Genomic DNA, 26,529 nt, shown 5'->3' with positions numbered 1-26,529 from the left:
CAAAGCCTGCACGGCGCCCCCAGCTCTGAATCCATTTTTCCGGAAGACTTTGCAGGCTGTGACGCAAATGGGGTTGAGGGTGAAGCAACAGTTGTTAAATTGGGGTGTGTGTGAATTTACACGTTGCTTAATGCTGACGTATGTTTCCTAGAGGTCATAAAACTGATGTATAAGATCTTTAAAAGGGCATTTGTAGAACAGGAACCCATTAGGCGGGAATGGCAAATGAATAGCCAGGTGCGAACTTGGAGGAAGGAGCATTAGAATGTTTTCCTTTTTTGTCTCTGCTACATCTTCACACTCAGTTAAATATGTAAATGATAAAATTACTAACCATATGATTACTGCATAATGACATCTCTGCGGCTGATTACAAAATTGCCTTTCCAAGCAGTGTACTTTTAACATACGAAAAGGACTAGGTCGGGCTCTGTAGTTCCGATTAAAACGAAGAAAATAATTTAGAGGCATGAATGTGATGACCTGTAATAGGGTCCTTTTTTCTACAGATAAAATGTTTTGTATGTACAGTTTCAAAGGGAAGTAAAAAGAGGAAAGTTTTGAAACTTTCATCCTTCTGTGGAAGTAGTTGCATAAAGTGTGCTTTTCATGTATTTTACATCAGTCTGTAGCAGGATCAGTCTGGACATCAGACTGTAGAGGAATTATTTTTTTCAAAAGCACTTTGATGTATACAAAGGAGTATATGTAAAATGTAATTACGAAGCATAATAGTGAAGGGCACGAGGGGCTGTGTGGATTCTTCGTAAGTAGAGTCACCCCCTGACAGCCAGATGGACAGGCAGACAGACACTTCTGTTCCTGTCACTGGGTTAGTGTCACATGCCCCAGCGTGAGCAAACGAACGGGGCACCGGTGAAACCGGCAGTCTAGAAAGTTCTCTGCCGATGCTCCAGGGCTCCTGTGATTGCTCTTACTGATACCTGCCCTGACCCTCCCTCGGCTGTTCCCACCCAAACCTGGCTGCTTCCCGCCTCCCTCCTGGCAGAGAACCTCCTGCCTTCAGACTTGACCGGTGGTCTCACTCCGTCCTTTTCCTCCGGATACCGTGGGCATCACCTTCCCTTTCTTCTCCTGGTCCTTCCTCCTTTCCAGTGCCGGCCACTCTTCATCCTGCCCCTGCCTGTCTCCTTGCTGTCCAAGTTCATCATCCCGTCTCTCCTGCAGGCTCTCTCTCCTCTCTGTACACCGGCCCTCCTTCAGGCTCAGACACCCCAGATCGTGGCTGTGTTGCGGCTGCCACCGATCCTGTGCCTTTAGCCTCGTGACCAAGGCAATTCCCGTTTGTCCCCTCCCCTGACACCGACATGGTTACCACACCTCCTAATCGCCAGTGTCTTCTTAGCCCTCCTCTCTGGAGCTTGTCTGTCGCATCTGACACTGGCGGGCGTCTGCTGCACTCAGCTCCTGTGGCTTCTGGTGCTTCCCTGCCCTGCATCACCCCTGCCTGCCCCTCCCAGGGCGCCCTCCTTACCTTCTCCTGGTTCTCTGTTGCCCCTCCCCCCTTGAGGTGGCTTCTCTTCTTGCATCTCAGCTGTCCCCTCTCTGTGGGAAACGCTTGGATGGGGACCTCCGGCCCTGACTTGTCCCATGACATCTGCTTCAGTCATGCAGAGCCAGGGAGCTCATATGAGTCACCATCTGTGACAGGCACTGTCGGGTGTGTTTACTGCTGGCCCCCAGCAGGTAGCAGGGTGGTTACAGAGGTAACAGCACAGCCGCGTCAGATACCTTAGAGCCAGCTGGCACTCAGTCCAGGGGACAGATCAGGCCAATGCAGGAAAGAAGGTGAGAAGGATCCAGAGCTGAGACCGGGGTCCACCGTGTGCAGTGAGGCCCTCCCCCCATGGGGAAAGCGGGGTCTCATTGAGTTCCAGGTGTCTCCTAGCCAGTGGGAAGAGCCCAGTGGACCCAGCATGAAACTCAGACTCTGTGACATGAGTGCAGCCCAGTCACTGACGAGCGTCCTCGCACTGTGCGTAGAGGAGCTCTCCCTGGAGGCTTTGCAAGGATGACATCACAGAGTCATATGACGTCAACCACATTTTCATCAACATCCCTACTGGGAAACTCGGTGACAGAGTTGGTAGGGCTGCTGTAACCATCACGTCCTGTAATGGACACTGATGATGTCCCAGCAAAGGGTAATTCCTAACAGCACTTTCGTGTGGGGTGGTCCCGTGGGCAGCCCTCCCTGGACGTCTGGTCCCTGCTATCCCGCTGGTGCACGTGGCCAGACCTCTCTGGAGGGACTGGCCCTCTCTCAGGGACTCCAGTGTTTCTTCCTTGGGGAGCACCCCGCCATCAGTGAGTCATTGCAGCCCTGAACCCCGATTGTGAGCTGCAGTCAGGGTCCTGCCCACAGGTCTGGGCTCCAGGCAGTTGAAGATATGTAGGTGGGACCTATTTCAATGCCCCCTGGACACTTCATGTTGATGGGAGTCTTGTCTGTTCAGGACCTGTAGGCCCAGGTGGTCTGACTTCACAAGCCACCAAATTCAGTCTCTGACCCAGTCCCAGATACCAATATTATGAGTCCTACTCAGCGCAATGCCGGACGCAGAGCACGTGACCAGAAAACAGTGGTTGATTTAATAAAAACCAGCGCACAAATATTGGTAGATCATGAGTCAAGAATAAGTCAAGGGCTAACCTTCTGGGGTGGAGAGAAAAGGGAAAGAGGATAAGCAGAATTCGGGGATCAGGGCACCTGTGGACACTTGAAAGCTGTAACCTCGCTCATATTTCGCAAGGATAACTGCTTCATGTATGTTATCATAGAATGAGTTTTAGGCCTGATGGAAACGTAAAAAATCATCTTATCCCAAACCTGCATTTTAATGCCACACAGACTGGTGGTAATTTATGGCATCTGTAAAATAGATGGGTACGCACATTATGAATACACTTTCCACTTCTCAGACCTTGGTGTTCTGACGGGATATTACTTGCCTCCTTCATCTTACCTTGACATATGAGGTAGATGGCTTACACGGAGGATGATGTACGAACGTTCTCAGACTCTGTGCAGAAATTACTTGTCATTCGTAGAGATGTATGTATTCCTTTGTGGGCACAGTCTCATTTGTATACTGTCTCTCCATTTGCTTAAATATTGCACACTGTGGCCTAGATTTGGAATTTACAAGGTACCCCTGGTTTAACGAAGCCGTGACCATCTCTCTCCTTTCCTGCATCCTTCCCAGGCAACATGAAACGGTCATCCCAGGCGACCTCCCGCTCATACAGGAAGTCACCACAACACTGAGAGAGTGGTCCACCATCTGGAGGCAGCTCTATGTGGTGAGAGAATGGGATTTTGAATCGGAGCTTAGCAATAGAGAATGGTCTTTGTGGACCCCGCTGAACAAACAGGGTAGTTTGCCTTTTTCCGGGAACCTCAAAAGCAGAACTTGTGGGAGCAGGTCATACTTAGCAGCCTGGCCCAGTACTCTGGCCACCCTCAGGGACCATGTGCCCTTCCACCTGCTTTGTGTTGGGGTGTAGCCGTGCTGACTGCAGTGAAGTGGCTGTCAAGGAAGGGGCCGTGGGTTTCACCTTTCCTAGAGTTGGAAAGGGAAATGGGCTGCTTTCAGGCTTTGGAAGACAGGCTGAGGCAACCTGCGCTGGGGTTCCCTCAAAGTTTGTATGTGAGTATGAAAGCGAAAATCTGCTTTGAAACTGTCGTAGGTGCTTCGTTATGGGTGCAGTAGAGAGGGATGACTATCTTTGCCATTGTTTGCGTGTAGGTAATGCTTCTTTTCATTTGAGAAAAATGACATAGTCTTCTAGACCTAAGCGTGTCTGTTGCAGAGGGACGGAAATAGTTTACTTTCTGGCTTCGTGTGTGGTGTCCAGTTCTCCTCATCTCGGAAGAAGCCTTATTAATGCAGCGAGTTTGGAGCCCTGACATCTTCCATTTCGTATTTCCCGGGGCATTTCTTTGCACATAAATTCATATTTATGGAAGCATACCTTTTGTTAAGGCTGTATTTCTCTTCGGAGTCTTGACTTCTCATCTGCTAATGTTGTCAGCCCAAAGCTAGGACTCTGGAGGGAAGGCCGTGCTTCGATTTCTCGGGAACATAGAAAAGTTCCCAGCGTCCCACAGCTGCTCTCCAGGCAGCCTTGTTGCTTTTGATTATACAGTGGTTTCCTATAAATGCACAGTAATAAGCAGTTGCAGTAATTGTTCATCAAATGTTCTCCAAACCTAAAAGCGTAAAGTTAGCCGTGAATGTTTTGTGTAAATCTGAGCAATTTCGGAGTCGGTGTTTCATGTTAGCAATTTTTAAACAAAAATGCAGCAGCAAAACAAACAGGAGTCGATGCTGACAAATATGTTAGTGGACACGGTTTTAGCCATACAGTCCCGGAACGGGCATTCCTAACTGGCACCTTGGTTTCCTTTTGAAAAATTTACATTTGCTTCTTAGGGATTTACATTGCTAGGTTAGTGCAAAGCTAAACAACAGTGCTTATTTTATATATATATATATGTGTGTGTGTATATATATATATATATATATATATATATACATATTGCTCATAAATATTTTTTTCCCCCTCTGCTCTGTGGCTGTAGACAAGTTAGGAAGATATTGAGGATTTTAGGTATTTGGTAATGCTTTATAAAACTGGACAAGGAGAATTAATAAGATGGAAACAAACTTAATTTTAGAATAAACCAGTGATTTTGATTATTTAGTTTTCATTTAAGGAATTCAGATTATGGGAATTCCTTGGTGGTCCAGTGGTTGGTTAGGACTCAGTGCTTTCACTGCCGTGGGCCCAGGTCCGATCCCTGGTTGGGGAACTAAGATTCTGCAAACCTTGTGGCGTGGTCAAAAAAAAAAAAAAAAAAAAAAAAAAGAAAGAAATTAAGATTAGGATCATACTAAGGAAAAAAGCTCATGGGATGGAAGATAATCTGTTGGGGCATGATAGGATGGGTAAGTGGTGGGGGTCTTAGAAATTCCTAGAAAGGATGTCAAATATAGAAATAGTGGGGGTGAGAGATTCAGCTGTGTAGAGGAGAAGTTATTCTAACATGTAGCAATGACCACATTTTAATTTTTTATAGGCACCATGCCATGTAGAATTTTATCAAGTTAGGTTTCACCTAGATTTTTTTTCATGGAAAGAACCACAGGGTTCTTTTTCCTTTGGGTGATTCCTCATTTTCTTGATGAATTGTACTCTTTGCGGTGCGCGGGCTTCTCGTTGCGGTGGCTTCTCTTGTTGCAGAGCACGGGCTCCAGGCGCGTGGGCTTCAGTAGTTGTGGCTCGCCGGCTCTCGGGCGCAGGCTCAGTAGTTGTGGCTCATTGGCTCCAGAGCGTAGCCTCAGTAGTTGTGGCGCACGGGCTTAGTTGCCCAGTGGCATGTGGGATCTTCCTGGAACGGGGCTCGAACCCGTGTCCGCTGCCTTGGCAGGGGGATTCTTAACCACTGCGCTACCAGGGAAGTCCCTCTTGATGAATTGTACTCTTGCTGTTGCAAAACTGTTGCTTTTCTTTGTGCCGTCAACCCCCTTGGAATATGTAGAAAGTGATAAGCGGTACGAATTTTGTATCTTGTTTGTGCTTCCCTTTTGGCCTAAACGCACCGAGAGCTTTTGTAGACTCAGATTTTGCCTTTTGCAGAAGCCTCTCTGCACGTGCCAAATGCACCACAGTCACCAGAAGAGCCCAGAGGCACGTTCTCTTGTAGCTCAGCCGACAGGCCTCGGGGTTGAGTTTCTCTGTGTGCTGAGAATTATTGGGGGAGAAGGTATTCTGAAGTCTCAGTAGGCAAGATCTGTAGGCTGGGCACTTCCTCAGGGAGCTACAAGGGTTGCCCGTTCATAGGCCAGATTCTAGAAGCTCCCGTGCTGGCTTTGAGGCTCCAAGTCCAGATCGTGCCCTGGTCTACTCTGCTTGGCTGGAATATGCAAGATCGCGCATTGTCTTTTATTCTTTTCATCTTTTCGTGTGTGATGGGAACCAAATTCTATCTAATGTGTTCAGTTCCATGCTAAAAACATCTTTAATTTGACATTAATTGAACACCATCATATAAAGCACAGACATGTCTATTTGAGAAAAAAAGAAATCCACAGTGCTCTTTTAAATCAAGAACTTAACATCTGGCTTTTCCCCCCTCGTCTAGCAAGATAACAGGGAGATGTTTCGAAACGTTCGGCACATGATCTACGACCTTATTGAGTGGCGATCGCAGATTCTTTCTGGAACTCTGCCGCAGGATGAGCTCAAAGAACTGAAGAAGAAAGTCACTGCCAAGATTGATTATGGAAACAGGTTCGTTTATTCGAAAGATGATTTCATGCTTACATTATCCAATATAATAGCATCCCCATAAACCTTGAGGAGAATAGAATCCTATCTTACGATAAAACAAAATTTCTAACATCAAAATAATGGCACGGGTTTCATTTTTAAAAGGATGAGCTGTTTTCTCTTGGATCCTGAAGATCAGGGGTTTTCTGAGTCACTGTTGAAAAGTGTTCTTTTCAAGAAGATGGGCCTGGGATAACCTGTCATCGTCACTCTTTCAGAGGGGACCGTGCATTGATTCCCCTGACGGGGAACGTTTCCTTCCTGCTGACAGTATTTGACCTTGATTCCAGACATGGGGGTACTTTGTGTAGTAACAAAAGCACCAGGTTTCTTTCTGTGCAGTCCTGCGGTCTGAAAGTTGGAAGGGACATCGAAGGGCACCTTAAAACTTGGCACCAGTGTAGGGACGCCAGATTTGGCGAACAAAAATACAGCCAGCTGGTCTCTTCTCCGTCATCCTATGTGTGGTTGAATTTGCTCCTTGCCATGTCTTCTCACAAGACTTTCAGGATCAAGCGATTCCTGGCCAAGGAACAAGAGGAGAATTGTCCTATTCCCCAACGGATTTGAAAGAAAACTGGTAATAAAATCGGGTACAATTCCAAGAGAAGACATTGGAGAAGAACCAAGCTGGGTCTGTAAGGAGCCTCGCGTGAGGTGGCACACATATTTATGCTGTGTCAAGGTCACTTGCATGTTACCGTATCTCTCTGAGGCCATCACTAGTATCTGAACAGCCGGATGTGTTTTATTTTTGTGTCAGTATTTCTGCACTAGTGCAGAAACTATTATTATTGGCTTAATAATAAATATGTGAGACCTTTTGTTGGAAAAAGTATACAGCCAGCTAAATTTGCATTTTCGATATGAACAACACGTAATTGTTTTACAGGAGTATGTCTCATGCAAAAGTTCCCATTTACAGCGGGGTGCCGCCCAGCTCTGCTTGAATGCCTTTAACAATGGTGCACTCACTCTCCCACAGAGATGCGTGTCCTGGTGTGGGCATGCATTTCTGATGCACAGTCATCCCAGCTCTCCCAGGTTCTGTAACCAGAATGGGGCCATGCCTTTTCTACCGGGTAACTATTTGACTGTTCATATAATGTCAGAGCTGCAAGAAGCCTTAAAAAGTATCTGGTCACAGGACCCCCAAATGCTGGTCTGTATCAGAATCACTTGGAAAGCTTTCAAAATATAGCATCCTGGGAACCACTCCTTAAGATCCTGATTGCTGGCGTCTGGAATGCGGGCTAGAAATCCCAGTCTTTCAGAATAGACTTGGACTGTGACGGACAGCAGATTGGGAAACTACTGGTTTAGTCCAGCCTCCTCATTTTACACATTAGGATGTAAAGCTCAGAAAATAGCTCCATTCAGCTGAAGGGAGCTGTGGAAAAACTAAAAAAGTGTTTTGTAAAATCAGAATTATAACAGTTTTGTTTTCTGGTAATTCAGACTTTCAAGTGTGAAAAGGTTTTAAAAGCTGCATTATTAGTAAGATGTAATGTTTGGATTAGAAAAGCCTACAGGAGAAGGCTTTTTAATGTTTTTTTCCCCCAGGAAGCCAGAGATTTCTGGGTATAGGATATGAGATATTGTTGCAGTGAAACCCTCTTCAAGACCACCTGCCTAAAAACCCAAACTTTTGGAGCTTTGCTTCTATTTTCTCTTGGAGTATCATATTTTGAACTTATGTCCAGAAACCACCTGCTTCATTTGGCCGTGGGAAGCCAAAGTACATTATGTCGTGGAACAATCTAGTTAAGAAAGGGAAGTATTTCCAAACGTAATTTACTACTTTGATAGGAAATGCAGTCCTTAACAAGACAGGTTTTTGCCCAAGGAACTCAGATCTACTCCATAACTTCTCTAAAGCCCAGTACTCTGTGCATATCTTTCTAGTTCCTTCTTCAGAAAACAAAATAGTGAAAAATAAAATCACTGTGTTCAAAGTCGGATTTTAAAATGGTTTCTGGGAGACCTTTGAGAATGTGATTAAGGTCATGGACCATCTCTCTAGGAAAATGCACATACATAACACATACACACAGAATTTTGCACGTAATTTCAGGGCGTTCCCTCCCCCCTCCCCCGCCAGAGGTGCTTTGGGCGTCCACGGATTTAGTTTCTGATGGTGTTAGAGTCCCTTGCTCTGCTGCAGTGTACCTTCGCAGTGGAGGCTCAGTCTGGATTCAGAACCACCCGAGCACCAGCTGCTGAGAACAGCGCATGGAATGGTTGGTGTGGAGATCCCTGAGAGACCACTTCCTGTGGCAGTTTCCACATGGCATTCCGGAAAGAGCATGGGCTCTGCTGTGAGAGGGCTCTGGCTCAGAATCCAGGCCCTGGGGTCTTTTAGATGTTTCTCTGAGCTTAGGTTTCCTCCTTTGTGAAATGGGTCTGACCAGCTGTACTGGCCGGCCTGAGGTACATGGCAGGGTGTACACAGCAGGCTGGAGCATGGCCAGAACCTCTGCTTCTCAGGGAGCCTGATTCTGTGTGGCCTGCAGGACCTTCTGGTGAGTCTTCCTAAAGCCAGATGCTTTGTAGTTCTGCCCACGCCAGCACTGGCCCTGCCCACACCAGAACAGGAACCCCTACCCACCCTAAACAGCATTGACTCTGCCCACGCCAGCACTGGCCCTGCCCACATAAGAACAGATCCCACTTCATTAGCATTGGCTCCACCCACACCAGCACTGGCTCCTCCCAGGGGACGAGCAGTAATATTTAAGAGGGAGGGGCTTTCCCAAATTGGTGAATCTTGTTACAAAGACAGCTAATAAGAGCATATTACCTCTTGAAATTCCTCACAATCATTACAACCACTAAGGTTCTTTTCATGCAAAGGGAAAAGCCTCTGTTCGTTTAAAAGCCCGTTTACCCTGGGCTGCCAACAGGCCCAGTTGGTCTTGTTTCACCATCCGCGAATTTGCTCAGTAGATATATTAACAGGACAAAATGAGGTTTTTGTGATTTCCTTGCACAAATAGTGCAGTGGTCCAGCACAACTGACAAAACTGAACCTGCTTGACACGTTATTAGACTCATTCGCCTATAGCTTTAAGGTGTGTGACCTTCGGAGAAGTCAGAGATTCGTTCATCTAAATGGAGGTTTTACTGCCAAGTCAACTTTCCTCTTCAACTCGTAACTGTTAAAGATATTCTCCAACTGAAATTTATCTTCATTTCAAAAGATGTTTTCCTTTGTTGTATGGTTAAAAAAACTAAAAACGCCCCGCTTCTATAGACTTGTTGATAGCAGGAAGAAAAATCCGAAAGGCAGAGTGTAAGGCATCTGTGGTTAAGATCCTCACGTCTTACTAAAAGAAAACCAGAACACAGCACCGTAGCACAGCTCTTGGTTTCTTTCTTTATATAATTGCCTTTGTTTATTCTTTAAATAAAAATTGTGGTAAAAATCACCTATTTCGTTGGATTTGGGGAAATGGAGAGAATGTTGCCAAAAAACATTTCCAGATGTAGACGGACAGGTTTATTAGTCAGATGCTGCCTGTGTTGTAAGGTGGCTACTACATTTAGCCACCTGGCCAGAAAGTGGCTTAACATCACTGTGGATGACTTCCATATGTTCCGTGTTGAAACAGTGGAACGCCTTTATCGAAAATCTTCTGTTGGGCTAATTAAGGGATTAGAACTGACTCTGGGTAGAAGGAAAGTAGTGCAGTAGAAGCTGCCAGAGACCGTGGTGAGGAAATGGAGTGGTGGGTGTGCCTCTGCTCCAGCTTTTCCTTCCGCCCACCTCTCCCCAACCACCAGCTGTATATATTTGGGCATATTGGTGGGCATGTGACTGTATATACGTACACATACACACAAATTTATATACACACATGTGCCACGGCATATACATGGCATGTGTGTACTTTAAACTGTCCATACAGGGCTTCCCTGGTGGCGCAGTGGTTGAGAGTCCGCCTGCCGACGCAGGGGACGCGGGTTCGTGCCTCGGTCCGGGAAGATCCCACATGCCGCGGAGCGGCTGGGCCCGTGAGCCACGGCCGCTGAGCCTGCGCGTCTGGAGCCTGTTCTCTGCAACAGGAGAGGCCGCAACAGTGAGAGGCCTGCGTACCGCAAAAAAACAAAACAAAACAAAACAAAATTGTCCATACAGTTCACATGGTAATTAGCAACGTACATTTCATTTGGACTTTGTAGATCTGTAAGACAAAGCCACTACGGCAATGGAAGTAAAAACTGAATAAGTTTTTTTTTTTTTAAATTCCAAGGGTATACATTTTAAGTTAAAGGCGGTGACCTTGCAGAATTGTGTTTCCTAATATTGTGTGGGTGCCCCGACTTTCGGTGATGTTTTCTGCTCAGTTGCTGGGACTGAAGTTTGTTAGAGAATTCAGAGCCCTTGGGTTGTGCAGTTCTGAATTCTTGTTGTTCTAGGATCCTTGATTTGGACTTGGTGGTGAGAGATGAAGATGGGAACATTCTGGATCCGGAACTAACTAGCACGATTAGTCTTTTCAGAGCTCACGAAGTAGCTTCTAAACAAGTGGAGGAGAGATTACAAGAAGAGAAGGTAAGTTCACCTCTCTGCAACATGCCATTTACACATGGAACACAGTTTCTCAGCAGCGGTTTACTACATTAGTAAAACATCACCACTGATGCCCATTACGTGCACTGAAAAGGACCTGAAAAGGCACAGCTGCACAGTATATTTCATACGACGAGGGGTGGAATGGAGCCCAGCATCAAAACATGCTGCTGATGACCTGAAAGCATTTCAGCTCTTGAGAGGGGTGTGCTTCAGCTCAGGGGGCAGGGTTTTAATGACATTGGCTTTGTGGTCTTAGCTCGTGGGAAACAATACTCGATTCTGTGTTTCCTCTGATAGGAGGAGGAGAGTGACATATCTAAGCTCAACGATCTTATTTGCAAAGCAGAAATAGAGACACAGACGTAGAGAACAAATGTATGGATACCGAGGAGGAATGGGGGGTGGGAAGAACTGGGAGATTGGGATTGACCCATATACACTATTGATGCTACGTATAAAATAGACAACTAATGAGAGCGTACTGTATAGCACAGGGAACTCTACTCAATGCATTGTGGTGACCTAAATGGGAAGGAAATCCAAAAAAGTGGGGATATATGTATATGTAAGAATGACTCATTTTGCTGTACAGTAGAAACGAACACAACATTGTGAAGCAACTATGCTCCAATAAGAATTAATTAAACAAAATAAGCTCAGTGAGGGTGGGGACACGTATCTTATTGATCTTTTCCATCTTCCATGGCCTTTAATGGTATCTTGTATGTAGTTGACACTGAGAACGCGATTGCCTGATCGAGCCGTCCATTCATTCAGCAGCTGTTGAGCACCTACTCTGTGCCAGGTACTGAGGCCATAATGAGGAATAACAGAGATGTCCTCGGAGGGTTTGATCTAATGGGAGAACCAGAAAGTAGACAAGCAACTCCACATGTAGTCTCCGTTCTGATTCATTGACTGGGCCCCTAAGTGTTTTGTATCTGAAAATACTCAGTATAAGCTGTTATGCGACTGGGACCATTGCACAGGGCACTGTTATTTTCAGTTGGGTGCGTGCCTGTGATGAGAGTATCAGGTGAAGACAAGGAAGACGCTGCATGAAGGGCTTTGCTGTGTTACTGCAGCTAGTTTCACATGGTTTTCTGTTCTGTAGGGAATGAACAAAGCAAGGGGTAGCCAAGAGTGTTGCTCTTGTCGACTTTCTGTTGTATTGTTTTATTTCCACTGACAGTCTCAAAAGCAGAACATAGACATTAACAGACAAGCCAAGTTTGCTGCCACCCCTTCTCTGGCCTTGTTTGTTAACCTCAAAAACGTGGTGTGTAAAATCGGAGAAGATGCCGAAGTGCTCATGTCTCTGTATGACCCCGTGGAGTCCAAGTTCATCAGGTCAGTGACATTCCCTGGCTGCTGTCTTTCCTCTTTGGTTACTGTGGGGAAGATGGCCTCAGGACCCCCCACAAAGTCTTGCTCTTGCAGGGAGCCCTAGGGGTGATCAGCTGGCCAGACTTCCCCCAGGTAGCTTTCCTGCACGTACGTGGATATTTGACGGTAAAGCTGAGTCTTGTAATGTTATAAGGACCTCGCAACTGCAGCTTGAAGTCATGCTTCCTATGTTGTCTTTAGAGGATGTTTTGTTTGTTGCCCCCGCCCCCCCCAAGCCCCACCCAATGTATTGCTCTTGTCTTAATCTTGCTTTTTCGAGCTTTGGTTCTCTGTGAATGTCATTTCTGGACCTTTGACCTACTGTTATTTCTCTGAGATGGTTGGTGGAATACAGTGTCTAGAACGGTGCCTGCTATGTAAAGGCTCTCAAAGAATGTTCAATAAAATATTGTAAATCCCATCTCTGCCATGTCTGTCCTTTCTCATGTGCTCTCTTTCTCAGTTCTTGTTTTTGTTCCTCAGTATAACTTTCTCTTTGTCCAGAGGGAAAAAGTATGGTTTAAACTGTGTGTGTGTGTGTGTGTGTGTGTGTGTGTGTGTTTTAAAAGTCTAGAATCTTTACTCGTATTTTTGAAAATTTAAAAACTTAGTATATGACAGAAAACAGAACAAATTTCATTGCCACTTCTGATAAGGACTTTATTTCTTCTTGTTGTAGGATTCAATATGTATTTTTAGGTCATATTTGGTTTGTGTCAGGCTCTGAAATAATCAGGCAGTTTTACTTTATACTATAAATGAATGAATGGTGAATGTGAGACTATAATTGTTCCAAATGAACAGATATGCTTTTCATAATAAACTTTTAACATATACACACAACTGTGTAAAATAAACAACAGCGACCTACTGTATAGCACAGGGAACTATATTCAGTGTCTTGTAATAACCTATAATGGAAGAGAATCTGAAGAAGAATACATATGTATATAACTGAATCACTGTACTGTGCACCTGAAACTAACACAACATTGTAAATTAACTATACTTCAATTTAAAAAAGTGGTTAAAAAAGTAATAAAAACTTTGAAATGCCATTTGCATATAGTTCCTTTGGAATTATAACCCTGAGCATCCAAAATTAAAACCTCAAGGATTTTGTATAGGCCGTCCTTGCATACTATCCTGTATGGAAATTGCTTATATGTTAATGGCAGAGCAGCTGTATCTGATGTGGTTGATATTTCTGAACCCATTTAGTTGTCTGCGTAGTGGACCTCCGTGGTATTAATTAAAAGTCAGTGTGGATGTACATTTGGTACCCTGTTCTATTTGGGAAATTAATTTGCTTTTATTTCTTTTTTTCAAGTGAAAACTACCTGGTTCGCTGGTCAAGTTCAGGATTGCCTAAAGATATAGACAGATTACATAACTTGAGAGCTGTTTTCACTGTAAGTGCATCCAAAGATGTTCATTTGAATTGCTCACCATTCTAATGACTATTTTTAATGACCGTGGTCTGACTTTTCACCACACTAGAGCATGGGTTCTTGGGATGCCTTTAATACTTGTTAATTTACTATAATAACATAACTGCCCAGGGATCTTCTGGGTCTCTAGCTACCCTTAGAATCCCCATGACAAAGATGTGTACTTCATTACGTTGAGTATGTCTCTTAAACTTGGATCTTAAGTTCATTTAATGCTAGTTGACTTTTGTGATTCAGCTCCTTTTTGTCTTGTGAATGACTTATTAAAATGCTAAAAACTGGTTGGAGAAAAGAGTCGCAATCCATCTTTCTACTGTCTGTTTCAATTGAACCTGCATTGAATAATGGTTCTCCAGAATAACTTATGGAAATTAATATTTCTAGGATCTCGGAAGCAAAGACCTGAAAAGGGAGAAAATCAGTTTTGTGTGTCAGATTGTTCGAGTGGGTCGCATGGAACTGAGAGACAATAACACAAGGAAGCTGACCTCCGGCTTGCGGCGGCCTTTCGGGGTGGCCGGTAATCCACTTCTTTCCTTTTTCTTAAGAGTTTCAAGATCATCACCTTTGCCGTGAATACGAGCTGCTGTTGAATATTGGACAGCGGGCTGCTTGCTTTATAAGCTTTTCTGTTGGAGAGAAAAAAAAAATGTATTCGTTCTTCTCTGCATGGGTTCAGGTCCCCATTCAGCTCAGGGTCTTTGCTCCACAAGCTTCAGGTGCAAATTGTATATTTGGTTTGAAAGTGGATCCTGTCTCCTGGAGGAGACCCTGACCCACATGCTCATCCTGGAGGGAAACCAGTCACTGGAGGGTTGCAGGCTTTCTGGACTTGGCGATTGATAGATTTAGGAATGAATTTACACAGAATGGTCGAAGGGATGAAAAGGTAGAAGGAGCAGAAAGCCCGGAGAGGACAGAGTTCTCTTCAAATAGGGGCCTTTTATCCTGCGGACGTGTGCTCTGGTTTTGTTCTGTTTTTGGTGACAGCACAAGTAAAGGGAGTGATGAGTTATCTCTGTGGAGGGGAGAGGAAAGTGTCCCCAGGACGTCCTGATTAGTTGACCTCTTGCAGTGTCACTCTCAGTTTTCACCGTTTGGGAAGTGATTTTCTCTCGCGATTTGGCGGCTGCAGTGGAGTTTCATTGCGCAGCCCTCTGTTTCTTCCTGTCCTTTCTGTGGTTCTTGGGATTTATATCAATAGGTATGTGAGAAAATTCTTCCTTTCCGATACATCACTGGATTTCTTGTATGAGCAGAGATGGAAGGACTCTTTACCTGGGCTACCAGGAAACTCAGGGCTTAGTTTCGTTTCGTTTTGTTTTGACCCATTTTAAACAGATTTTATTTTTAGAGCAGTTTTAGGTTCAGAGCAAAAGGGAGCAGTGGGGTGAGGTAGGGAGGAGGCAAGCGATCTCTTACCGTCCACGTTCATCCCAGAGGGCTGGCTTTCCTGAGCTGTTGAGCTGGTGTGTTTCTATAGATGCTACGTAAGGACCTGAGCCTTCTGCTTATGTGTTTCCCAACTTCCTACTCCTGTCTGCTCTGAGACGGAGGGAGGACATTTCATCGTGCGATGTGGCCATGTACACTTTGGGCACAAAAGGTAAATCTTTTAAGGCAACGATTCTCAGCCCTAAGTGTATTTCTCATTTGCACTTATACAATCACATACACAGCCTGGGGAGCTATTAAAACATATTCTTGCCCAGGTATGCGGTGCACATCCTTGAACTTGGATCTTTGTGTCTCTTCTGACTGTTGGGAGAGGACGAACCCCTAGAAGCGGATGCTGTGTATCTTGGCCACGTGGATGTGTGGTGCCCAGTGGCTATGAGCAGGCTGTGGGGGTTGTCACTCGAGCCTGCTTCTCATCCCTGCCTGTGCTGGCTTTCTACCTGTGCTGTCCCTCCTCCATCACCAGCATCCTGACGCCACCTTCCGTCTACCCCCTGCATCGTGTGATGTCATGTTTGTGGGCCATTTAGATCCTCCTCTGTCACACACCTTTGGTGACTACATACAGCTGGACTCTTGGCTTTCTTTTTTTTTTTAATAGATCTTTATTGGAGTGTAATTGCTTCACAACACTGTGTTAGTTTCTGTTGTACAACAAAGTGAATCAGCCATATGCATACATATGTCCCCATATCCCCTCTCGCTTGCATCTCCCTCCCACCCTCGCTATCCCACCCCTCTAGGTGGTCACAGAGCACCGAGCTCATCTCCCTGTGCTATGCGGCTGCTTCCCACTAGCTATCTGTTTTACATTTGGTAGTGTGTATATGTCCACGCTACTCTCACTTTGCTCCAGCTCCCCCCGCCCTGTCCTCAAGTCCATTTTCTACGTCTGTGTCTTTATTCCTGACCTGCCCCTAGGTTCTTTGGAACCTTTTTTTTTTTTAGATTCCATATATATGTGTTAGCATACAGTATTTGTTTTTGTCTTTCTGACTGACTTCACTCTGTATGACAGACTCTAGGTCCATCCAGCTCATTGCAAATAACTCCCTTTTATGGCTGAGTAATATTCCATTGTATATATGTGCCACATCTTCTTTATCCATTCCTCTGTCGATGGACACTGTGGTTGCTTCCATGTCCTGGCTGTTGTAAACGGTGCTGCAGTGAACATTGGGGTACATGTCTCTTTTTTGAATTATGGTTTTCTCAGGGTATCTGCCCAGTAGTGGACTCTTGGCTTTCTTAAGATGGACCCTCATACCTGAACATAGAAACGCTTGGGCTCTTACTTTGGGGGTGACGCCCCCAAGTCCTTCATTCTTCCCTGGGCAACGGGGACCTTTGATGCCCAAAGTCCCAATCACAGCGAGAACTTTCTTCACCAGGGGCTGTGTGCTGAAGACCAGTGAGGGAAAGACATGGTGATGGGCGATTTCAACGCCTTTCCCTCTGAGACTGGGCTGGGGGCCCAAAGGGGCTGTCACTCCCAGGAAGTAGCAGAGCTAAGGCTGCTTTCAACTTACTGGTGCTCAGACCTAGGTTGTGTTTCTTGCTCACATGCTGCCTTCCTGCCAGTAGTTGCTGGGCTCCTGGATGTGTCCAGGGTTAGAGACAGGGCTTTGACAAGGGAGCTGGATTATCAGAGAGACTCATAGTCAGCTGGTGGGATGAGTCCCAGAGGAGAGAGGTCTGCGGACACAGGAGAGCTGCTCACTGCGGCCTGGGCTGCAGGAGGTAGTCTCCTGGGTTCAGACTCACTTGTTCTGACCCATATAGAGCCAGTTGTCTGAGCTGCTGCTGCAAATACCGAAGGCTGATTGGACTTGGGCTGAAAAATGAGCTCTATTTGTTGGTTCAGAACTGGTGGTAAAGATGTAGTCTTGGCCATATGAGCATCTTAACAACAGGAGGGATGCTTCTGTTCTGGTCCTGCAAATCCCTTGCCCCTTTTTAGGGTGGAGGGAGGTGGTAGAAATGGTCCCCATTTTTAATATATGATTGTATGTTGTTAAAGAGGGCACCGTGCAGAAGGAATTAAGTGAGGCGTGTTGCTCACTTACCTGCAGTCAGTTGTAGCCGAGCAGAGGCAGAGCACGTGTCCGGTGCCCCTAGGGCTCTTCTCGGGGTTTCTCGCTGTGTTGGTCTGAGCTGGGCATCGGTGATGTTCCAGCTGCCAGATTTGGGGCAAATGCATTCAGGTCTTTGAGCCTAGTTTCCTCAACCATACAGTAGGTGAGTGAGGGGATTAGCTGTCCAGTGTTTCTTGAAATGGTGTCCACGGATGCCAGCGTGGGGTGGGTAAACCGTAGCCACTTGATGTACTGTTTCCTTGTTGGGGCCGTGCAGTGGCTGATGTGAGGCTCCAGAGTGGTGCTGTCCAGTGTGGTCGCCCTGCCACGTGCGGCTATTTTGGCATAAGAATGAAATCAGAGTAAAAATTCAGTTCCTCCATTCCACCGGCCACATTTCAGATGCTCCTTGGGATAGAACATTTCATCAACACACAAGGTTCTATTGGAAAATGCAACTCAGTCGGTGCCAGTTGGGTAATAGACAAAGGAGTTTATTAAGTGGAACTCTGCTGTTTAAGCCCCAACCCCATTTGGGCTGGTGTTTTCTGATAACTTGATTGGTCTTTCAAACGTGGAAATACTTTAAACTTGAATATAAGAAAATTCCACCAGTTTATGCTTGTTGTTGGTCAGAGGACATTCCGATGTTCTTTTGTTTGTTTGTCTTCCATGATGATAGCATTTAAGCAAAACCGCCTCTGTTCTTTTCTTGTCCCCAGTGATGGATGTAACAGATATAATAAATGGAAAAGTAGATGATGAAGACAAACAGCATTTCATTCCCTTTCAGCCGTAAGTATGGGGCAAAGTACTTAACCAGATAGAATATGGAAAATGTATGTTTGTAATAATTATCTTTATAATTCAGTTTATAAATTCAGCACAAACAGGAATTGATTATTGAATAATAATGAAACATCTGTTTAGTCGCTGCTCTAGTGAAGGGCATTTTTGTAGTCGCAAGAAACCTGGGTTACAGTTTATGGTCTTGCGAGTAGAAGATTTTACGTGTGATCCCTGACGTGCCTTATCCTGTGGGACGCTCAGAATTACAATTCCAATCTGAGCATGCATGTTTCTTCACATAATTGATTTATTCTAGTAGCTATTCACAGTTTCAAAGTACAGTAGTTTCAAATTCCTCATGGGAAGTTGCTGTCTTCAAAATAAAAAAACCGCACACAAGAAGAACGAATTCTTTTGTAACTTGTGATTTTTCTGTCTCTGGGGCTGCCTCGAGTGGACGTTGTCTGTGCTTTGCCATTTTTAGGGTTTGTCTAGTTCTGGCCTGAAGTCTATAGAGAGGTGTGCTGGGAAAGCACTTGGAGGAGATTCATTAAATTGATTCTCCGATTTGAAGGTAGTTCCCGTGGAAAAGGTTGAAAGAATTGGTGTTATTTCCCTGGAGATTAAAGCCAGAGGGCGCCTGGATAATGGTCTGTAGTCCCTTCAAGGGCACTTCTCCACCTTAGACAGAGAGAAAGGAGGAGGAATTAGAGGGGTTTAGGTTAACTACAAGAGGGGGCTTCCTCCTGGCGGTGTGAAATCTTAGAAGACAGAGTAAAGGATAAATTGAGTTAGAATGACCTGTCATAGTGCCCTGCATTCTGTCTTTTCTCCTCATTTCTCTTTCTACTTAAGTGATTCCAGGCTTGAAAGAAATTTTATTTTAGCCAGTTCTGGTTGTTTTCAGGTGTTGGCTGAGGGGGCTTGGAGGTTGGCGGGTGGTGCGGGGAGTCCTGTCCTGGGGGGATGGGGGAGCAGGAGGTGGTCTCCCTTTGCACCCCTGTCTTTGCACGACGGACCGCGCCTTCAGCCCCGGGCTTGAGAACCACTTGTTCAAGGTGGAACAGAGTGTTTTCCTTTACAGGCAGGTGATCTGGTCAGACAGCATCTTGAAGCATGGCTCAGTAGGCATTTAGAATAACAGAAAACATTGCATTAATGTGCTTGAAATTGAGGTTCGCTTTTACGTATCTCACCACACAACTGGAGGCGAAGGTTTTTTGTGGCTTCATTGCTTTAGATTTATTCTTCTGTCCAACACTGTAACCACTAGCCACATGTGGCCATTTCAGTTCATGAAAATTAACTAAAATTAAATATTTAGTGCGTCCATCACACTAGTTCCATTTAAAGTCTTCAGTACCACAGGTGGCCAGTGGCTACCAGATTGGTCAGTGCAGGTAGAGACCATTCCCGTCATCATAGAACGTTCTGTTGGAACGTGATACTTTGGAATCATACCTGGTGAAGAGAGTTACAAAGGGAACTCCATTCTGCAGAATCTGGAAGTTTCTTTAGTAAACAAGGAGAACATAATCTTGGAACATGGGCAGATATTGAGGTAATAACTAAAACACACCATTATAAAACGATACTATTAAGTTGCCCATGAGAAAAACAATGCAGCCCAGTGATGTTTTGAATGCCGTTTTATTCATTAGACCTCAGAGTTTCTTGATGCCCAAATGCACCAGTGCATTGAAATTACCTGTTGCCTACTAGTGTCTTCTGGGAAAAGTCAAGGGAAGAAGAAAACTTGGGTTGCGGTTTGAAAAGTGAGGGGGGTTAGTTTTAGACTCACTAATCTCAATTTCACCGGGACTTGTTATGACGTATTTGAGGTGGCATCTTGCTGCCACCTTTTTCTCTCTTGTAGTGAAATGTCCACTTTAATTACATGTTCACTTCTTACTGTAATTTGTCACTTCCTGCTCCATTAAGGGAAGACTGATATACAGATTCATATGGTCAGTGTTAGAAACAAAAGAGAAGCATGATTTTAATAGCAAAATAAGCAATGGAAGTAGTTCTTTGGGAAATGCCATGCTAATGAAACCCATTTTTTGCTCCATTAAAACTGATTTGTTATACCACAGGATACATTTTAGGGAAGGAAGCATAGAGTACATTTCTCTCTCTCTGTTTTTTTTTTTTTTGCGGTACGCGGGCCTCTCACCGCTGTGGCCTCTCCCGTTGCGGAGCACAGGCTCCGGACGCGCAGGCTCAGCGGCCATGGCTCACGGGCCCAGCCGCTCCGCGGCATGTGGGATCTTCCCGGACCGGGGCACGAACCCACGTCCCCTGCATCGGCAGGCGGACTCTCAACCACTGTGCCACCAGGGAAGCCCTCTCTCTGTCTTTCTTAACTTGGTGAAGTAAATGAAAACAGGACTCAGCTTTCTTGAGTAACGTGGGCTCAAGTGATGAATAGCGCTTGTCCTAGTTTCTAGGAATAATTGTAGACATTATGTACCTGATGTACATTTTCTCGCTTGTTGCATATTGTGCTTTGCTGTGCTACACAGTATCTCCCTTTGCCCATGTCGCCCGTTTGTTTCTGTTTTCTCAGTCCTAGTGCAGCTTCTATTAAAAGCTCCTGATCCATGAGTCCCCAAAACATTGATGATTTACATTCATAATTGTGTCACAGTTTTACTCTTCAGGCATGGTAGTTGTGTTCTCTGAGGATTATGCCACTCTTTTCACATTTAATTATTTTAGGCTACGTTGAGTACACAGTCTGATGGAGCAGAGTGGTTGCTACCCAAGCTTCCCAAGCAGTTAGGTCCGAGGGATCTTTTGTTTTTTTTTGTCTTGGTTTTGCTTTTCCCTTCAAAGCACCCACCCCTTGACCTATGCTATATGGTCAAGAATTAATGAAAAAGAAGAAATGGTCCTAAACATTCCTTGGGATTAAATGCTGTTCGGCCATGTTATTTACAGATAAGTTCCCTTTTAGTAAGTTGTCTGATAGACATGGAGTGGTGCCCTGGTTCACCTTTATTTCCCGGGGGTGGGGCCGACCTCGTTCGCTTTACTCCTCTTTTGCGGTTCAGCATTTTCCTGATCAATGCTCTTCCCTGTCTCTCTTGTCACCTATCCTGTCCTTTGTCGTGCATTGACTTGTGATGACTCTCTCTCGCACTCGGTGATGATGATCTCTTGTGTTCCCTTGTTACCGTGACCTCTGGGTCCCTGTGCCCCTTTGTCTCCTGTGGTCTTGGTCGTCCCGTGCCCTCCAGGCTCGCGTTGGACGACGCCATTCGACACAAGCCGCTGAACATGTCATCCCGTTTTTCACCCAGGGTGGCGGGGGAGAATGACTTCCTTCAGACTGTTATAAACAAAGTCATTGCTGCCAAAGAAGTCAACCACAAGGGCCAGGGTATGTATTCTATGGTTTTGTTTCTATAAGAGTCCATTTGCATGAACTTGGGAACATGCTGTGGTTTGAATTTTAGTTTGATGATGATGATGACGATGATGACGATGATATTGATGATGATGAAAATGACAACAGTGATTGATGCTGATAATGACATGATGATGATAATGGTGATGATAATGATGGTGATATTGATACGATGATAATGACAATGATGGTGATGATGATGTTGATGACGATGATGATGATGATGATGATAACAGTGATACTGATGGTGGTGGTGCTGCTGACGCTGATGATGATGGTGGCAGGGTTGGGTAATGATGTACTCGCTGTCCCTGATGTACGGCCTGTGAGGGTTTTCTTGCCGATCATCTTTTTTTTTTTTTTAACATCTTTATTGGAGTATAATTGCTTTACAATGGTGTGTTAGTTTCTGCTTTATAACAAAGTGAATCAGTTATACATATACATATGTTCCCATATCTGTTCCCTCTTGCGTCTCCCTCCCTCCCACCCTCCCTATCCCACCCCTCCAGGCGGTCACAAAGCACCGAGCCGATATCCCTGTGCCATGCGGCTGCTTCCCACTAGCTACCTACCTTACGTTTGTTAGTGTATATATATCCATGCCTCTCTCTCGCCGTGTCAGAGCTCAGCCTTCCCCCTCCCCATATCCTCAAGTCCGTTCTCCAGTAGGTCTGCGTCTTTATTCCTATCTTACCCCTAGGTTCTTCATGACATTTTTTTTCTTAAATTCCATATATATGTGTTAGCATACGGTATTTGTCTTTTTCTTTCTGACTTACTTCACTCTGTATGACAGACTCTAGGTCCATCCACCTCATTACAAATAGCTCAATTTCGTCTCTTTTTATGGCTGAGTAATATTCCATTGTGTACATGTGCCACATCTTCTTTATCCATTCATCCGAGGATGGGCACTTGGGTTGTTTCCATCTCCGGGCTATCTTGCCGATCATCTTTGTAAACATTGCTGAGAGCCAGGCTCCTGGATGAGAGGAGAAAACTGACTAGGATACGATGAAATGGTTGGAAAGAGCCCAGGGTTGATAGGACTGGAAGCAGCTCCTCTGTTTGCTTTCCTCAGACTTCTCCAGCCACCTCCTCTGTTCAGAACACTTGAATGACTTCACAAGAGAAGAAAGTAACTGTCCACCGCCTGTGATTTCACCTTGCTGTTTAGAGACACAGAGACATTCAACATCACCCACCTCCCCACGTGCTCTTCTCGCTGGTTTTTTCTCTCTCACTCGTGTTGTGAACTAATCACTGCCACCTTGTTTTCCGGGGCTCTCGCACCCCGTACCCCTGAGATAGTGGCTCCATTTCGCAGACTGGCTCCCCTTCAGTTTTGTAATCGAGGGGATTTCTCCTCCCCTGCTCCCCAGCCTGCAGTCATCGTTTTTAATCCCACGCTGACAAGTTTCCCAGCGGCTGACCCTCTGTTGGCAGAGGCGATGAATCAGTCACCACGGGCTGGTGACAGCTGGCACTCGGCTGGCCAGGAGGGCTGCCGGAAAACAAGTGTTTACTGAGGCCCCACTTCCAGCTGGAAGGGAAGTTGGGGGAGTCACCTTCTGAGTTGCTCCGACCTGAGGCTGCTTTTAGCACCCGTGGGAATATCCATTCCTCAGTCCTTGATTAGATGCAGACTTAACCATAAACTCAGTAGAGCTGAGGTGAACAGACCTGCTTCATTGTCTAGTTACCTTATGTCACCAGACTTTTAAGAAACAGTTATCTTGATTCATTTCCCACTGTTCTAAGGGAGAGCGTGAATCAAACCTAAAGAATGTCCTGGAGGAATTAACAGCCCCCATCCCTCTGCAGGGGCTTTTTTGGCTTTCTTTTGATATGAACCACCCCCCTTCCCTGGAAAACAACAAAACAAAAACCCCAACCCAAAATGTGAATGAATCGTGGCCTCTCTAGACAGAATTTTCAGCTGACCCAGGACCCGTCTTCCCATAAATTACCAGCCCTCCCAATTTGCACTTTAACTGAAAACCGCAGGGAGATCCAATTAAAGCTGTTTGATGAGAGCGCTCTGAGGCAGTGGCCCCAGGCCCCAGGCCCCAGGCCCCCGGCTCCTCTTGCAAAGTCATCAGAGTTTTGATACACTTTTATTACAGAGTCACGCAGGGAAAGTGGAGACTGGTGGCTGGAACTTGCTCACAGAGAGGACCCGTGGCCCTCCTCTGTCAGTCTCACTGGTATTGTGGCCAAAATCTGTGTCGCAGAGATGGACTGTTGCCAGGGGACCCCGATTCCTTGAACTCTGGGGGGAGGAGGGGTGCTTTCAGGTCACAGTGAGAGCTAAGTGACAAGAACATTGATTGTTTTCAGAGGGACCGTTGGTGCCTTCCTGAACCAAAATGCCCTTGGGCCACATCACTGGCTCAGGTTGACCTTGAACCGGAAGTGATGGAGTGACCTTTCGCCAGGGCTCACTCTCAGGCCTATTTCAGTGCATTACAGGGAGAGCTGAGAGGCCCGGGGCCCAGTGAATGCAGCATGGAGCGAGCTGCTAGGTTTGCGGAGTTTTGCCCAGTGGAGCCCCATGTTTCCATCCATGGTGACCCATCAGTTCACACAGTCAAGTGCACAGAGCTGTGGAAGGGACTTGGAGGGACATGGCCTGTCCCTTCTGAACTGGTCTCCAGGCTTTGGCCTAGTTTAGGTTAACATCTACATGTTTACTTGTTGCAATGGACATCTTTTATATTTAGCCCAAATTATTCTGAACCCAGAGGCGCTGGGTATTTTATGTGGACGGTGAGTCCTCCTCCACCCCCAGACGTCTGCTCCTGTTGTTTGAAATATAGCATATGCTAATACTCCCTTTTGTGTTTAGTTACTCTGGTTTAGCAAAAGTCAACTTAAATACACTTTTCCCTTGAAAATTGGCCTCATTTCCTCCTCTGAGGAAAGTGTTGGAAACCCAACGTAACTGGGCAAATTTAATCTCTGTGTTTAAATTGTGTTATAACAAGTTGTGTCACCAAGTTACTGGTTCATCAGCTAGTTGAGCAAGCTGGTACTTGTGAGAAAGCAAAGGTGTTGGAAAGACATCTTTACTTTTACGCTCTTAAATAATTATCTCAGCACGTCCTGCAAGTCCTTGAAAAGTGTCTTTGAGTTAGATTTATTCTGGAGATATTCCTTCCTTTGGGAGGTTTCGGGACTCAGACTCCTAAGATTTAGCTGCGTCCTGGTGTCCCCAGCAGGGAACAGGTTCACGTCAAGTGTCACGTGCAGTGATAATTCCCCTTGCACTTCTGTGAGCGTCCCTTTTCCCTGGTCTGCTCCACTGGAGGACAGAGCCAGGGGTTAGGTGCCCGGCACTCCAAGGGTCCGTCTGTTCACTCATCCTACAGGCCTGGAGCTGTGCCAGCTTGTGGTGCTTCTTTTTAATGTAAATTTATTTACTTATCTGTTTATGGCTGTGTTGGGTCTTTGTTGCTGCGCGCAGGCTTTCTCTAGTTGTGGCGAGTGGGGGCTATTCTTCGTTGTGGGCTCCTCATTGCTGTGGCTTCTCCTGTTGCGGAGCATGGGCTCTAGGTGCACGGGCTTCAGTAGTTGTGACTCTCAGGCTTTGCAGTGCAGGCTCGGTAGTTGTGGTGCACGGGCTTAGTTGCTCCGCGGCATGTGGGATCTTCCCGGATCAGGGCTCGAACCCATGTCCCCTGCATTGGCAGGAGGGTTCTTAACCACTGCACCACCAGGGAAGTCCCGCTTGTGGTGCTTCTGTGTGAATTAGAAAGAGATGGTCTGTCCTCTGGGTGAGTGGGGAGACGTATCGCTGCCAGGATACACAGCTTGGTGAGCAGAGTGCCGGCTGGATTTAGCTCCCACTTGCCTTTCTTTGCTAGTTGCCTTGTGCAGTGCGCATCCTGAGCAATGATACACATGTCCCTGCTGGGGTGCTACCCCCGACGACTCTTTAGAGACCTGTTTTTATTGGTTATGCTTCTCTCCTAATTCTTCAGCTGTCCCTCTCATGGTCGGGAATTTTATATCTTAAAAAGAAAGGGGAAAAATATGGAAGGAAAGAAAAGAAAAGGAAACAAACAAAAAATTCTCCCTCTGTCTCTGTACTGACTAGCTCTTGACTCCACTGTTGATTTCTCAGTGGAATCTTTCGCCTGCTGTCCGCCCTTCATCTCCTGTAACTTCTCTGCCCTTCTCCCAGCAGCGTCTGCCCCTCCCCTCCCCCAGGAGGGCCCCTGCTGAGGCCCACCCTGGTTGCCCCGTGCTGTAGACACTCCCCTTTCCTCGTGCCTTTGTGCCGTCGGCCACACTGATGCCACCCGCACCTGGTTTTCTTTTTTCTCTGCCCTCTGCCTACCCCTGACTCTCGCCTGCTTCTCTTTCCTCGTGTGGACTCTCAATGTCAGCAGCTCTCCTGGGCACAGGGCGGGCGTCTTCTTGCTCTCCTCCCTCTGTGCTCTGACCCTTCAGGACGTCTCCACTGGGATGCAGGGTGTGCCAGCACCTGCTCTTGGTCATGCCCGGGACTGTCGCCATCTCTGAGAGCCACTCCCCCTCCATCCCTCCTTCCTTCACTTCTGATATGACCCCGATGCTGCTCACAGCACCCCCGCCCCCGGTGCTGAGGTCCTGCCAGGGTCCGCCTGGGCTCCTGCAGTGGTCTCTCCACTGGGGTCCTCACTTCACTCTAAATTCCCAGCTACCCAGTCCCATGCAGCCACCTGAGCCCTGTCAGGTCAGACTCTGGTCGGACTCCTCCCCCGGGCCCCTTGGTGGGGACCAGAGCTCCTGCCACGGCCGACAGGCCCTGGGGTCAGGTCTGTGCTGCTTTCCCAGCCGCATCCCACGCCTCTTCTGTCTGCATCTTGGGGCTGCAGCCTGGAACCCCCTTATTTAGCATCTCATCACCCCTCAGATCTCAGCACAATGTTCCTTCCTCAGGGGAGCCTCTGTGACGCCCAGGAGCGCGGTCTCCACGTGTGCTTTAGAAAGCTCTTTGTAGGCACGTATTTCACAGAGACACCCTTGGTGTTTGGC

The 26,529-nt window shown here is 46.2% G+C and overlaps 1 protein-coding gene and 1 pseudogene across 7 annotated transcripts in view; both read left to right on the top strand.

Annotated features, from left to right (window-relative positions):
- Positions 1-26,529, top strand: part of DOCK1 (dedicator of cytokinesis 1) — a 526,777-nt gene that overhangs the window by 62,665 nt on the left and 437,583 nt on the right. For 3 of the 7 annotated variants that reach the window (XM_067709064.1, XM_067709067.1, XM_067709066.1), the window contains exons 4-10: positions 6,170-6,318; positions 10,777-10,912; positions 12,126-12,283; positions 13,650-13,731; positions 14,155-14,290; positions 18,026-18,098; positions 21,335-21,477. In XM_067709064.1, coding sequence (XP_067565165.1) covers positions 6,170-6,318; positions 10,777-10,912; positions 12,126-12,283; positions 13,650-13,731; positions 14,155-14,290; positions 18,026-18,098; positions 21,335-21,477 — 877 coding nt within the window. Of the gene's footprint in view, positions 1-3,227; positions 3,325-6,169; positions 6,319-10,776; positions 10,913-12,125; positions 12,284-13,649; positions 13,732-14,154; positions 14,291-18,025; positions 18,099-21,334; positions 21,478-26,529 lie in introns of all 7 variants that reach the window. The other 4 variants (XM_067709061.1, XM_067709062.1, XM_067709063.1 and 1 more) reach the window with 3 other exon arrangements.
- Positions 6,349-10,260, top strand: LOC137208631 (large ribosomal subunit protein eL39-like; annotated as a pseudogene).

The sequence above is a fragment of the Pseudorca crassidens genome, chromosome 16, assembly GCF_039906515.1.
Source record: "Pseudorca crassidens isolate mPseCra1 chromosome 16, mPseCra1.hap1, whole genome shotgun sequence".
NCBI classification, from domain to species: domain Eukaryota; kingdom Metazoa; phylum Chordata; class Mammalia; order Artiodactyla; family Delphinidae; genus Pseudorca; species Pseudorca crassidens.
Note: the sequence above shows the minus strand (reverse complement) of the source record. Positions and strands in the feature narration are given on the sequence as shown.